The 12,606-nt window shown below is 39.3% G+C and overlaps 1 protein-coding gene, 1 long non-coding RNA gene and 5 other non-coding genes across 8 annotated transcripts; all 7 read left to right on the top strand.

Moving 5' to 3' along the window:
• The first annotated feature begins 2,705 nt into the window (after positions 1 to 2,705).
• On the top strand, positions 2,706 to 5,816 carry MGC53707 (eukaryotic translation initiation factor 4A2). Its single transcript, XM_041564800.1, has 4 exons — positions 2,706 to 2,990; positions 4,984 to 5,103; positions 5,287 to 5,382; positions 5,734 to 5,816. Exons 2-4 carry the CDS (start codon positions 4,995 to 4,997, stop codon positions 5,814 to 5,816), a joined length of 288 nt encoding a protein of 95 aa, XP_041420734.1. The 5' UTR covers positions 2,706 to 2,990; positions 4,984 to 4,994.
• LOC121394391 lies at positions 5,155 to 5,227 on the top strand. Its single transcript, XR_005961711.1, has one exon. It is a non-coding gene; the product is annotated as a small nucleolar RNA SNORD2 (small nucleolar RNA).
• Positions 5,817 to 6,802: 986 nt separating the features above from the next.
• Positions 6,803 to 6,871, top strand: LOC121394392. The gene has a single exon (XR_005961712.1). It is a non-coding gene; the product is annotated as a small nucleolar RNA SNORD2 (small nucleolar RNA).
• A 644-nt stretch (positions 6,872 to 7,515) lies between these two features.
• On the top strand, positions 7,516 to 11,507 carry LOC108718070. Of its 2 annotated transcripts, XR_005961603.1 has the most exons (5): positions 7,516 to 7,630; positions 8,837 to 8,967; positions 9,183 to 9,573; positions 9,665 to 9,718; positions 10,914 to 11,507. It is a non-coding gene; the product is annotated as an uncharacterized LOC108718070 (long non-coding RNA). The 2 variants fall into 2 exon arrangements; XR_005961602.1 differs by having other exon boundaries at positions 9,183 to 9,718.
• LOC121394389 lies at positions 8,299 to 8,475 on the top strand. The gene has a single exon (XR_005961709.1). It is a non-coding gene; the product is annotated as a small nucleolar RNA SNORA81 (small nucleolar RNA).
• Positions 9,006 to 9,127, top strand: LOC121394368. The gene has a single exon (XR_005961692.1). It is a non-coding gene; the product is annotated as a small nucleolar RNA SNORA63 (small nucleolar RNA).
• LOC121394369 lies at positions 9,891 to 10,021 on the top strand. Its single transcript, XR_005961693.1, has one exon. It is a non-coding gene; the product is annotated as a small nucleolar RNA SNORA63 (small nucleolar RNA).
• Positions 11,508 to 12,606: the final 1,099 nt, after the last annotated feature.

The following is a 12,606-nucleotide window of genomic DNA, read 5'->3' as shown; positions in this document are numbered from 1 at the left end:
TTTTATTGGCCAGTTTGAGTAGAGCAAAAGCTTATACCACTGAGTACTTTTTACTTTGCTGATTTTATATAATTTTTCTAAGGTTTTTATGGAATTTTCTGTATTTTTAGTATGTTTCCAGTTCACCCAGTGGTAATAATAGCATTAAAAACACCCACATTCATATGAGGGACATCAGTTTCCGTTTGTATGATTTACTGATAGGGTGGCTACTTGGCTGGTATTTTAACGGAATGGCTCGTAAAAATGATGCCTGATGCCAATGTAGTTAATAGGGCAGAAAGATAAAAAATATAGGAAGGTTGGTAATTTTTTCTAATTAAACCTAATTACAGATTAGTGAACATCATTTTGAAAAATAAAGACAAATATTGTACTGCAGAAAAACAGTTCCTTTTATTAAAGGCGAATTCCACACAAACATAACTTAAGCTTTTTGAAAAGTAAACATAATTTCAAGCTACTTTACAATATACATCAATTAAAAAATATGGGGATTTTTCATGATTTTAATGGTTTAAACAGTTCCTTAAAGGACCAGTAACATCAAATTTTTTTTAAAAAAAAATTAGTTAGAAAACAACGAAAAAAAACACCAAGACAAATTAAAATTTCAAAATTGCAAAGCCTTTATTAAGAAATAACTTACTGAAACTCCACTTCCTGTCCTCTTCTGAAACGGCGATATGGCGACCATCCATAGTGCGGTGCTGGATTTGTCCTCCCTGGCTAGCTCCCATAGGCTACTGACAGCAGGAAAGACGGTGCTGGAAAGCAGATGGCTGGATGAAGAGCTGAAGTGCCCGGTGTGTTCCCGGAACATCCTTGTGCAGAGCAGCGCGCCTTTGGGGAGATCTTGCAGGGACTCAGCCTCCTACTAACCCAGCCCTGCAGCAGCAGGCGATTCTTAGCGAGAGTGCCCCAGGCGGGTGGCAGGGCACACAGACATCGCAGACATCACAGATTGTCTCTTCATCCCCTCTGGGACGCATCTATCAGCACAGGAGCGTTACATTGCAGGAGAGTTACAAGCGGTGTGCGGCTGGTGCCGGGCTGGTGTCTGTGTGAGGCGCAAGAGTGAGCGCACACTGACAGCCTCCGTCACTCCGACTTGGAACCAAAAGGGGGAATCGGTACAATCCCAGCAGCCTCTCTCCACGTGATTTCAATAAGCAAAGGAACATCACAGTGCAATGCATTGTGGGTTATGTAGTTCCTGCATGCTGTCTGTAAAGCTGGCCATAGACGCAAAGATCTGATCGTATGAATCAACTTATGATCGGACTTTCCCATCTCCGGACCCGCCACTAACCATTCAGATCAAAGTCTTACCATTCCAATCAAATAAAGTAGTAAAAGAACAGATCAGCCAGTGTACTACCTCTGACAGCAATCGTACGATAGTTATGTCTGACAAAGCTGGTGACAGTCTGCCACTGAAAATCGTACAATCGGCAATACACGCAGAGATATTATCGGCAGGCGACAGAAATTTTCTAACCTATCTGATCGACCAAACGACCTATCTCCGCCGGACAAAAAATGTCGGGACTCTCCACACACGGTCCGAATTTGTTAAATCAGTGTTTTAGTCCCTCCTTCTGTGCCAGGATTTCAAATGATGCAGAAAAAAGAACTGTTAAACAGCTGGATTTCAGCATAGAAAATGGCATTTATACTTTTTGAAGAAAGAGGTAACTGTGATGGGTATATAGGGGTATCTGTGTTATGTGGGCCAGAGTTCCCCTTTAAAGTGGTGATGGAGAAACCATCATTGAGAATCACATACCAAATACCTTTGTAACCTGACTTACTAACCTAATAGTCCAAATCAGTTCTTTGTAGCATCTATAAATCTAATAACGTCTGCGAGAGCTAAATAAATAATTTTTAATGCCCATATGAAAATGGAATCTGCATGCAATAACCCCCTTACGGTAGAACAAAAAAACATTTCAGGTTTTAAAGGCTAGTAACATCAAAAAATGAAAGTGTTTTAAAGTAATAAAAATATAATGCAGTGTTGCCCTGCACTGGTAAAACTGCCATGTTTGCTTCAGAAACACTACTATTGTTTATATAAATGAGCTGCTGTGTTGCAACGGGGGCAGCTATTCAAAGGAGAAAAGGCCCACGTTACACAGCAGATAAGCTCTGTAGAACACAATGGTGTTATCGGTTATCCACTATTAATCCTGTGCCATATAGCCTTTCTTCAATTTTCGCCATTGCTACTCAGCAGCTTGTTTATAGGATATATAGAAGTATAACAGATCAGTTTTACCAGTGCATGGCAACACTGCATGATATTTTCATTACTTTAAACACTTTTAGTGTTACTGTTCCTTTAGGTAATATATTCGCATAAACTAGGCTTAATTATGCCGCTGTTAGGCTGGGGATGCAATGCACTGCGCAGTTTCCACACATTACAATACGTCGCTGTATAAAACACACTTTGCATTTTAAAAGCACAACTTCATTATTCTAGCAGCTGCTGCAATGGCAGGCTTCTCAGCTAACCCAATGGCAGGCTTCTCAGCTAACCCACAGCATCACACAAGACGTCACGTCAGTCATTCACTAACCGCATGCTCCCAGGGCAGGGGCTGCTCTGGAAACCCCGTATCGACACCCTTTACAATTTGCTGCAATATCTTTCCGCGGAGTACAGGGGTAATTATCGACAATAAATAGTACCCGTACCACAAAAATAGTACCCGTACCACAAAATGACATTAAAGAAGAAAATATTGTCGCACCAGCATAAATATATTAGAGGCGCTTCTTCTTTTTGGGCTGTGATTGTGGAAGAGAGGGTCACTGTTTCGTATTAATCTGTAAAATCAGATTTTTTTTCAGATGTTCGTCCGCGATTAAGAATATAGTCCCGGTTCTATAAATTGCAAGTAGAAGCCCAGGAAGTTCTTTTCAGTCGCGCTCTGAAGTGTGGTGTGGCTCATATTAGGCGGTTCTGCTGATTATCCCAGGTAATTTTTGGCGCTACTTATTTGAGTAGGGGTCCTTGGGTAACTGGGTAAACAGAAAGGGGGCACTTATTTGTTTCCTAGGCTGGCATTCTTGTCTATTTTACACTCTGACTCTTTAGAGTTCTTTGTTTTTTTTTCTGTGACACGCAGAAGAATAAGATAGTTAGCCAGTGACTAGGGGTTTACTGAGCGGACTGATACGAGTTGTGTCGCCAGTCTGCTCTACTGCGTGTTTACACGCAATCGTACAGCGGAAGGCTCTGGCTTCACCGAAGACATGTGCTTCTCAGACGCGGGTTGGGTGGAACAAGATGGCGCCCACAGCACATGTCGATAAATAGCGCAGAGCTTGTCTGTATGATTCCGAGCACTGTACTTTCAGAGGTGACTTTAAGATAGGGAGGGCTGGCTGGCTGTGTTAAGTCCTCTGTAATGGTTCTCTCGCTTTTTGTGGCAATATGCCGTGTTTATAAATACACATTCCAGGGGACACGTGTGCAGTAGGCCGATATTGGGGTAAAATAGAAGAATAATCTGTAGTTGTTTCTCAAGGCATGTCTGTTAATATAAACTTATTCATACTGAATTAATACGTATTTTTAATACAATCTATTAATAACTCTGAATTCCAAGTTTATATTTACTATTCCTCTCTCAGCATCGGTTTCTCGTCTTCATGCAGCAGTTTGGGTGGATGAATGATCCAATATATCTTATAGGAGGGGCTCCCTTTCCTAGCAGATGTATTAGAGCTCACTCAAATTGAATCCAGTACAAACAATCTAACAAATTCTTTTTTACACATCTAGAGGATTTCTGGTGATTGTTATAGTGACTCTTAATAAATCTTCTAGGGAAAGGAGCCCCCCTATAAGATATATAGGTTCATTCATCTGATACCCAACTCCTAAATGAAGAGCTGAAACAGATTCTGAGAGGAATAGTGAAGATAAACTTTATTTCAGAAACAATGCAGAATGTTTAATTGATTTTATTTAGAATGTTTCTTATCTTCATATAATGAAGCCTTAAAGTAATTAAAATATATGTAGTGTTGCTCTGCACTTGTTACTGTTTGCTTCAGAGACACTAATTTTGTTTATATAGTGAATAAAGTACCCCTCTTGTAAATAAGTTACTGAGGATTTTCATAACCATATCAACAAAAACACGAGGCCGAAGGCAGTGTTTTTATACAGGTCATGGAACTCTCATATTTTGCAACAGGGGTTACTTTATTATAATACACCAATTTCAGTGAGTATTGTGACAGAAATGACATCACTCCTCACCATTTATAACTGATGACTTCCCTAGTCAGTTTATATAGAGAATGAGTACCCCCTCTTGTAAAATATAGGGATATTATGTTACAGAGGAGTTTTTATGACCATTTAAAAACACAAGGCCAAAGGCAGAGTGCTCTTATACACGTTATGTAACTCTGGGGTAACTTCTAATTTACTCCTATTTTGCAACTGGGTGTAATTAATTTATTATAATAAAGTTTTAGTGAGTCATATGACAAATTACATCAGAACTCAGTTTATAACTGATGACATCAGAACTCACCGTTTAAGGATATAATTTACAAGATATTCATGGCTTTTGCCTATTCTGTATAAATAAGCTGCTGTGTAGCAGACATTCAAATGAGCAATGGCAGGCTCTGTAGAACATAATGGTATGTTTTTAACTTGTGCCACTGTTTAACCCGTGCCATTAGCCTTTTTTCAATTGCCACCATTGCTATGCAGCAGCTTTTTAATATGAACTATTTTACCAGTGCAGGGGAACAGTAATTATTGCTTTAAACACTTTTGGTGTTGCTGTTCCTTTAGACAGGAAGGATTATTAGACTAATTGCCTGCTGCAGGCCATGTGGCTTGTGTAGCCACCTTCGTAGCTGGAGGTCTAAGTTTGATATGTTGAGTTGCTTATGGTGAAATCATGGGACTCTGGTTTGTATTAACTCCTTAATGTCCTCTTGCAGAGCAATGAAAAATGGTTGACAATTTTGATGACATGAGTCTTAAAGAATCACTTCTGAGAGGCATTTATGGTTTTGAAAAGCCATCAGCGATGCAACAAAGGGCAATTCCATGTATCAAAGGTAAGGAAAATTTGCATATGAGCAGCTAGAATAAGTGGCTTCATTCAATGCAAGTGAGATGATGGCATACCATCTTTCGGGACTGAGTTGATGTGAAGAGTACTGTTTGTTTTGCTGATCACTTGTATATACTATGAATGAGAGTGCCATAGGAACATTGAATGTGTATCCTAATCTTTTTAGGGTATGATGTGATTGCTCAAGCTCAGTCAGGTACTGGCAAGACGGCCACATTTACTAATTCCATCCTGCAGCAGCTGGAGATTGATCTCTCAACAGGTATTGATAGGATAGTATGTGCTCCCCAGGTTTCCATATCTAAAACACTTGGCACGCTTTATGATTCGTGGTTTCCCTTGAGATACCAGCATGAACTATAGTAGTGTTTCTGAAGCAAAAAAGCTTTTCATTTTTCCCAGTGCAGGGCAACACAATTATAATATATATTTTACTTAAACACTTGTTTTGGTGTTACTGTTCCTTTAACTGGTGGTTTTTTTCCCATACTTGAATAACCTAAGCTTATTCTTTTAGCTCTGGTCATAGACATAAATGCATAGACATCTGTCCTGCAAGGGCTAGCTCCTGGTTGGGCTGACTGTGTGATCCTCCCTTGTTCCATTGTGCTAGATTCTCCTGGAGGCAGACTCTCCCAGAATCGATGTACCACCAACTATGGAAAGCACATCCCAAAATCAGTCACTTCTCAATAGGCGGTGAGGGAAGGATTGCATTACAGTGTGACTTTAACGAATGCTGGGGAAATGGCTTGCCAATGTAACAATGTGTAATTTATAGGCTGAAATTTGTCTGTTTTTCCTTTTAAAGATTGTATTTTGGTTGCCTTCTCTTACATATATATGGAGCCAACTTTTCTTCTATTAGTCTGTATCATGCACATGCCTGCTTGCATCCTGCTTAGCTAAGTGAGGTCATTTAGTTACATATAATGCAGGAACAACCCTCTTCAACCCTGCTGCTTGAAAATTCCCATGAAAACTGAAGCTAACTGAAGGGTTTACGATATGCATAATGTGCACTTATACAATTAAAGCTGCAGTGCCTATAGTATCCAAACCAGAATGTTGCTGCATGTAGCATTCACTGTAAATATGCAGTTTAAACTTTCACTTTTGAAGTGCCACAGTAGTCGCCTGTTTAATATTCTCAAGCAAGATTTATTGTTTGAAACAAATTCACAGATTAGACAGCAGTCAGCTGGAAAAGTACCAGATGGAACTAAAAATGTGGCCTTCTGTTGCAAACTGGCCTGTTGCTGACAACCTATCTAATACCAGCAATTGGACCTGCCATGTCTTAAGACCTTCATTTTGCATACCTAGAATTCCTACCATAAATCTAGTCAAAGGTTGACTTGTATGATTCCAACCTTTATAGAGAAGTGAAGGAGTAAAAATGGAAAGTAACAGTTTTATGCATTCATAATCTTCGTTTTGTCCTTGGTATCTTGTTCTTGTGAATGTGTTCATGCTAAAATATTTTTTTTTCTCTCCTTCCTAAGATCCAGAAAGTTATTTTGGCATTGGGTGATTAAATGGGAGCAACGTGTCATGCTTGCATTGGAGGCACAAATGTTCAAAATGAGATGCTGGGGCACCTCACGTTGTTGGGACGCCAGGACGAGTGTTCGACGTGTTAAATCGGCGATATCTTTGTAAGTTCCTTTTTAATATAACTTGAGCGAAGTGATGGTATACCATCTTTCGGGACTGAAAGCCCTGATGACAACTTGTAAAACTGATCGCTCTAACTTTATTTGATGGTTTTTTTTTAACTGGAAAATGTATCCTTTGGAAGTTTAACCACTCCTTTAAAGGAGCATAAACTGTTTTGTTGTAGGCTTTCTACAGTGGTAGAATAATGGGTTGCTGGCTAGCTATTTTATTAAACATAGTAGGGTTAGTGGGGGGAAAAAAAGCAGAGCTCACCCTGTAGCAGTGTAGCGTATTCCTGCTGGCTGCAGCTCCCACAGTAACCCGGCAACTTCAAAACGAACTTGTAACCCGTAGTATAGCGCTGGCCAAATCCAACAGTCACTACATATTTCTTTGAAAAACTTATTTGTGACTGCTTAGGCAGTGGTTAAGTGGTCAAACTAACGCGTGTCGGCACTTAATCGGTCAAGAGTCACTCTAGTGCTGACGCTAAGGGCACGAAACGCTTGCGTGAAAGACGTTTTTCAAATCAATATGTAGCGACTCAGCCAGCGCTATACTACAGGTTACAAGGATTGTAGTGGTTTTATTCAACTGATATCTGAAACACTATTCAAAAACTGTACACTGAATCTTGTTTCTTAATATAAGATTTGCCCACCCACAGATGCATTTTTCTTTTAAAAACCTTGATGCTTAAATTCTTTATTTTTAAATATTTGTTTGTGACTTGTCTTACAGCTCCCAAGTGGATCAAGATGTTTGTTTTAGATGAGGCAGATGAAATGTTGAGACGTGGGTCCAAGGATCTGATCTATGAAATGTACCAGAAGTTGCGCGCAAGCATTCAGGTTGGTTTTAATCTTGCTTCTGCAACTGGTGAATCTTTTACACCATTTATATTCATGGCTTCATTTAAAGGGTTAATTCTCTGGAAAATTTTCCCCAAAAGCAGAAATCTAATTTTATATTTCCTTTTGAAACTTGGCATGGGGCTAGACAGTGTCAATTTCCCAGGTGCCCTTGGGTAAGGTTTGTACTGTCATAAACTTCAGTCACATTTTACTGCTACACTAAGTTGGGAGTGATGTCGCTCCCTTCCCTCCCCAGCGGCCTATCAACAAAACAATGGGTAGCTAACCAGAAAGCAGCTACTTCACACATCTGCTAATGGTACGCCCTAGCCCCCACTTAGTGGTAGGCATGAGAATAGTTAAAGATCTAGGTTGTAATACAATAGGAAGGGGAGAAACCATAGTTGTCAAAGCAGTTCCATAATGAAGTGCTGGCTCCATCTCAAAGCTCAATTGGGCACAGTGCACTGATATTACTGCCTCCACACCAATATTACAGCTTAAAATTAAAGTTGTTCTTTAACAAATGTATTTAAGTTGTGACGTGCCATCTGAAATTGGTTTCACTTGATTTAAACTGTTCTGGCCAGGTAACCTTGACTTTAGAAGTAGGTTAAAACTAACAAGTAATATGCCTGATGCAGAGGATTTGCTTTATACTAGCATTCTTCCTGTTAAAGCATTCTGCTAAAACTGCATTTCTTGGATTTGTTCTAGGTCTTGCAGTGATGCTAGCAGAGTAACTACAGGAAGTAGAAAATGAGCACTATTTTTTTGGGATGCTGATGAACCTCTTTCTTAATGTTCAATATCACTTGTCCCAAAGATTGAGTGCTACAGATTTATTAAAATGCTGTTTTGTCATCTCTAATTTAGTGCAAGTGTTGTGGTCCCACTTTCTAAATGTAGGTTGTGTTGCTTTCTGACTGCCAACTGATGTGCTGGAAGTGACAAAGAAATGCATGAGTGATCCAATTCAAGGATGGAGGATTATCTTCCTATTAGAATATTTGATACACCACAGCTTAATGATCCAACAGTACTTGTAGTAGTGTTAATGTACAAGTTGTAAGGCGTAAACCCATGCTTTTATCCCACCTGTATGGAACTTTCTGAATGTTCATGCAGTCAAATGGAGTGACATTTCTGTTTAAGACACAAGTTGCTTTAAGTGTGCATTGACAAATTGTCTTTTCATTACAGGAATGAAGCTGGACACACTCTGACTTGTATGAAACATTAACACGTACACAGGCTGTCATTTTCCTTAATACTAGAAGAAAAGCTGACTGGCTTACGGAGTGCATGCAAGAGACTTTACTGTCTCTGCTCTGGTAAGGCTTTACATTTGTTATAACTGCTGTACAAAGAAATGCAGGATAAGTTACAATATAGCTGGGCAGTGCTGTGTTGTCGTTCCCCCTGCTGAAAGTAAATGTTTCCTTCTATTCCTGTCTGTTTCTATAGCAGACAGGAACGCTTGGTCTCAAACAATCTATAGTATGTAGTCCTTTATGACTGTAACTAACTTGTAACAATCTCTTAACAGCATGGTGACCTGGACCAGAAAGATGTTGTTTTTGTTCTGGATCTAGTCGTGTATTAATCACCACAGACTTGTTGATGTGTGAACATATAATTCAAAGTCTGCACTAAGTTATGACTTCCTGAAATAGGTGAGCCATAAATGTGTGTAAAGCTCTGTTTGGTTGAAAAGACACTGCAGCAATGACCTTCTTTCTGTGTCAACTGGTTGACCTGAAGCTCCTTTTCCAAAGACTTAAAACTTTCATGATGGTTCCTCCTACCAGTCAGGGAAAAAAGTCCTTTGGTATATAAAGACCCACATTCCACAGTGGATTACAATGTTGTACTCCACCACTATATTGTGGCTGACAAATCTGCTTTCCTCTCCATAAGTGAGCATGAAAAATTGGTTGGTGTGTTATCTTTAAATTGGTTATATCTCTAATAATTGCATTTACCAAGGCTACACTTATTTTAAATGGAAGCTATTTTCTCCATTCTCAGGCTCGTGGCAGCAAGTTATGACCTACCGACCAATCGTAAAAACTATATTCACAGGTCAGTGACAATTGTCTTAAATGCCATGCTGCCTCAAATGCTTGTACTAACTTAACTATTAACGTGCCCTTTCCTAGAACACCATATGATTAACTGGTGCCAAATCATTAAATACCCTTGGTTTCCAAAGTTAATTGTGGTTACTTTGGAATATAAACTTTGTTTTGTGAAACTGCAGGTTAAGTTACAATACATCTGTGCAGTGTTGTGTTGTCGTTCCCCCTGCAAAAAATAAACTGCTTCCTACTATCCCTGTCTGTTCTGACACTATCCCAGCAGACAGGGACGCTTGGTCTCAGACATTCAAGCCATGTCAATGTTTATAGAAAGGGGTGGCATGTCTAGCATTTGTCCAGTAGTACCCAATCTTTCTGCTGACTTCACAGCCCTTGCTCTGGTTCTGAAGCTTAGGGACCAACTCACAATATGCATTTTATGGTGCAGGAATTTGTGTGTACATATTTATAAAAGTTAAATGAATGGGGCTTGTGCTGAACATTGTTTTTGGGGTTTTTTTTTATCTAAACTGGGCATACAGGGAAAACTGAACCTGTTTTGCTTCTTGTGAGTTAAAGCCTGCATAGTGGCAATCTTCACTAAACTGATAAAAGGAAGGGAGCTATAGGGAACTCCCTGGCTACAATATTTCCATTCACTGGTTTAGTTTTTAAGTAAATTTTAGTGTTGAGATTTGTTTAAAGGGGGTTTCCAAATTACCATACATTGATTTGATGACTGGAATCTGAAGGGAGGGCCTCAATAAGAAGAGTTATAAAAAGTAGCAATAGCTGTGTAGCTTGCAGAGATGCAGATGGTGGTCAGTGACCCCCATTGGAACGTCAGAAGGCAAATAGTAGGGAGAGAGCTATGCTCACCCAAACCTTATTCATGTGCCCTTTATAATCTCCTACAAACACTGCATGAACCTTTCTGCAGGGAACAGCCTTCCAATCTGTATATGGGAAGTGGCTTTGCAATGGTTAAATGGCTTACACAAATTAAAGAAAACAAAATGAGCCCCCCAAGCTATCAAATTTTATCCTGTTCAGAATTTACCTCTGAACTTTAACAGTGCTTCCTTCTAAAAGGGTTCGGTTATATACAAATTGTTAAATAACCTCAGTATAGAACTTCTATTATAAGAGCAGTTATCTTGCAGAGTGCCAATGCTTAAAAATGTTTCTCTTGACTGCAGAATTGGCCGTGGAGGTTGATTTTGGAAGGAAAGGTATGGCAATTTGTTACAGAAGAGGACAAGCAGATTCTCCGTGATATTGAGACTTTGTACAATTCTACGGTGCAGGCGATGCCAATGAATGTGGTTGACATTTGATGGGAGGAGATTGCTGAATAGGCGAATCACAACATGCGTTGTGCTTTCTTTGGATACTGAAACGGTTTCTTTTTTTTTTTTTTTATAAAGCGAAGCCGCATGCTCTGGAAGGAAGACTGTTTATTTTTATTCTCTCCAGAATTTAGAATGTTGGCGTGGCTTGTAAAGCAATGGGGTCTTTGCATTTTCTTTTAATTAGACATTTCTTAGTTCAATAGAAGTGGTGGTCTTATCATTTAATAACTTGCTTATGGACTAAGATAAGTGCTGTATAAAGTCAGCCAATTATGTTCAACTTTATCATATAGAACTTTATTGTACATTTCAGCTTTAGAACTATACTATATTTTTATGTAGTAAAGTGTTGAGATCCTGGAAGCCCAACAATCTGTCTTGTGTTGATTGTAAAGTTGTTATTGCACATGTCGAGTTAATAAACTGGTTATTTGCACTGGATCAGTTAACATTCTATAAATTTATTTTCTTCATAGTGTAGCTTTCATATAGTTCTCTACTGCCTAATCCCCACACCCTCTTACATGCATCAAATAGTGCCGCTCCAGCAGAATTCGGAAATCCCCATTTTGTAGTAATAACTGAAACCCTTTAACATTGTTTTTTGCAAAGATGGTTTCTTGCTACATTCCTAACCGCACCAGTCCTGCACAACAAATGCATATGGTTGTGTTAAATGTTTACACCTCTACTAGCATTTCATTTGGGGGTGGGACTTTCCTGTGGTCAATGGTACAGGGGTAGACTTGTCGCCCATGGGTAATCTGCTACCCACTGGCATCAAAGAAAGTCTTGGCTTGCATTAATGTGTAAATTCACATGTCCAACTATGTCCTGCACTTCTCAGCATTAGAGCTGGTTGCCACATGTATTTTATTTTACATGTTTATTAAAATGTAAGTAAAGGAAAAGGGTTTTTTGGAAGAAATGGAAATTGTGTGCCTGTGGGTAGGCTATTTAACCAAGAGTTATTAAAGTCCAGATAGGGGAATTGGGTCGAGGCTCTGGCCTAGCCACTTGCCAGTGAAATAGTCAAAAATAAATGGCTTTCCATTTATTTTTGGCTATTTAACCACGAGTGACTACTCCATGTGGGACTGCCTTGGATGGGGATCTAGTAAATGGTTTAGCTTTGCTAGAATTATGGCTGCTTATTCTGGGGTGCAACTTTAAAATGTTTACCTTCCCTTTTAGATATTTTACTGCAATGGTCTTCAATCATTATGGACGTTATACCCCATATAGAACCTAGTATGATTCCCCATATAGAACCTAGTATGATTCCTTTTTCTGGAATAGATATGCAACCAACTACACACTTTAGACATAATGGTAAACTATAATTTGTTTATTGAAAGGTCTAGGTTACCCATGTTTCTATAGTTAAAGATTGGCAGAAAAACTTAAGTACCTGGACTTTTTTTTTGGGGGGGGGGGCATCACAGGCACCACTTACTCTTGCGCCGGAGATGGTACACATGTGTTCCAGCTGCACACTGAGTGGAATGTAGCTTTGAGCAGGGTGCTGGAGTTTTTCCAC

The sequence above is a fragment of the Xenopus laevis genome, chromosome 5S (genome assembly GCF_017654675.1).
Source record: "Xenopus laevis strain J_2021 chromosome 5S, Xenopus_laevis_v10.1, whole genome shotgun sequence".
Classification (NCBI taxonomy): Eukaryota; Metazoa; Chordata; class Amphibia; order Anura; family Pipidae; genus Xenopus; species Xenopus laevis.
Note: the sequence above shows the minus strand (reverse complement) of the source record. Positions and strands in the feature narration are given on the sequence as shown.

What these genes read in the sequence shown, in the direction of transcription:
- MGC53707 (XM_041564800.1), top strand. Translation starts at nt 4,995, where the DNA reads ATGGTTGACAATTTTGATGACATGAGTCTTAAAGAATCACTTCTGAGA. An exon ending in GGCAATTCCATGTATCAAAG is followed by an intron (nt 5,104 to 5,286) that starts GTAAGGAAAATT and finishes TAATCTTTTTAG; the next exon opens with GGTATGATGTGATTGCTCAA. An exon ending in GGAGATTGATCTCTCAACAG is followed by an intron (nt 5,383 to 5,733) that starts GTATTGATAGGA and finishes CCATTGTGCTAG; the next exon opens with ATTCTCCTGGAGGCAGACTC.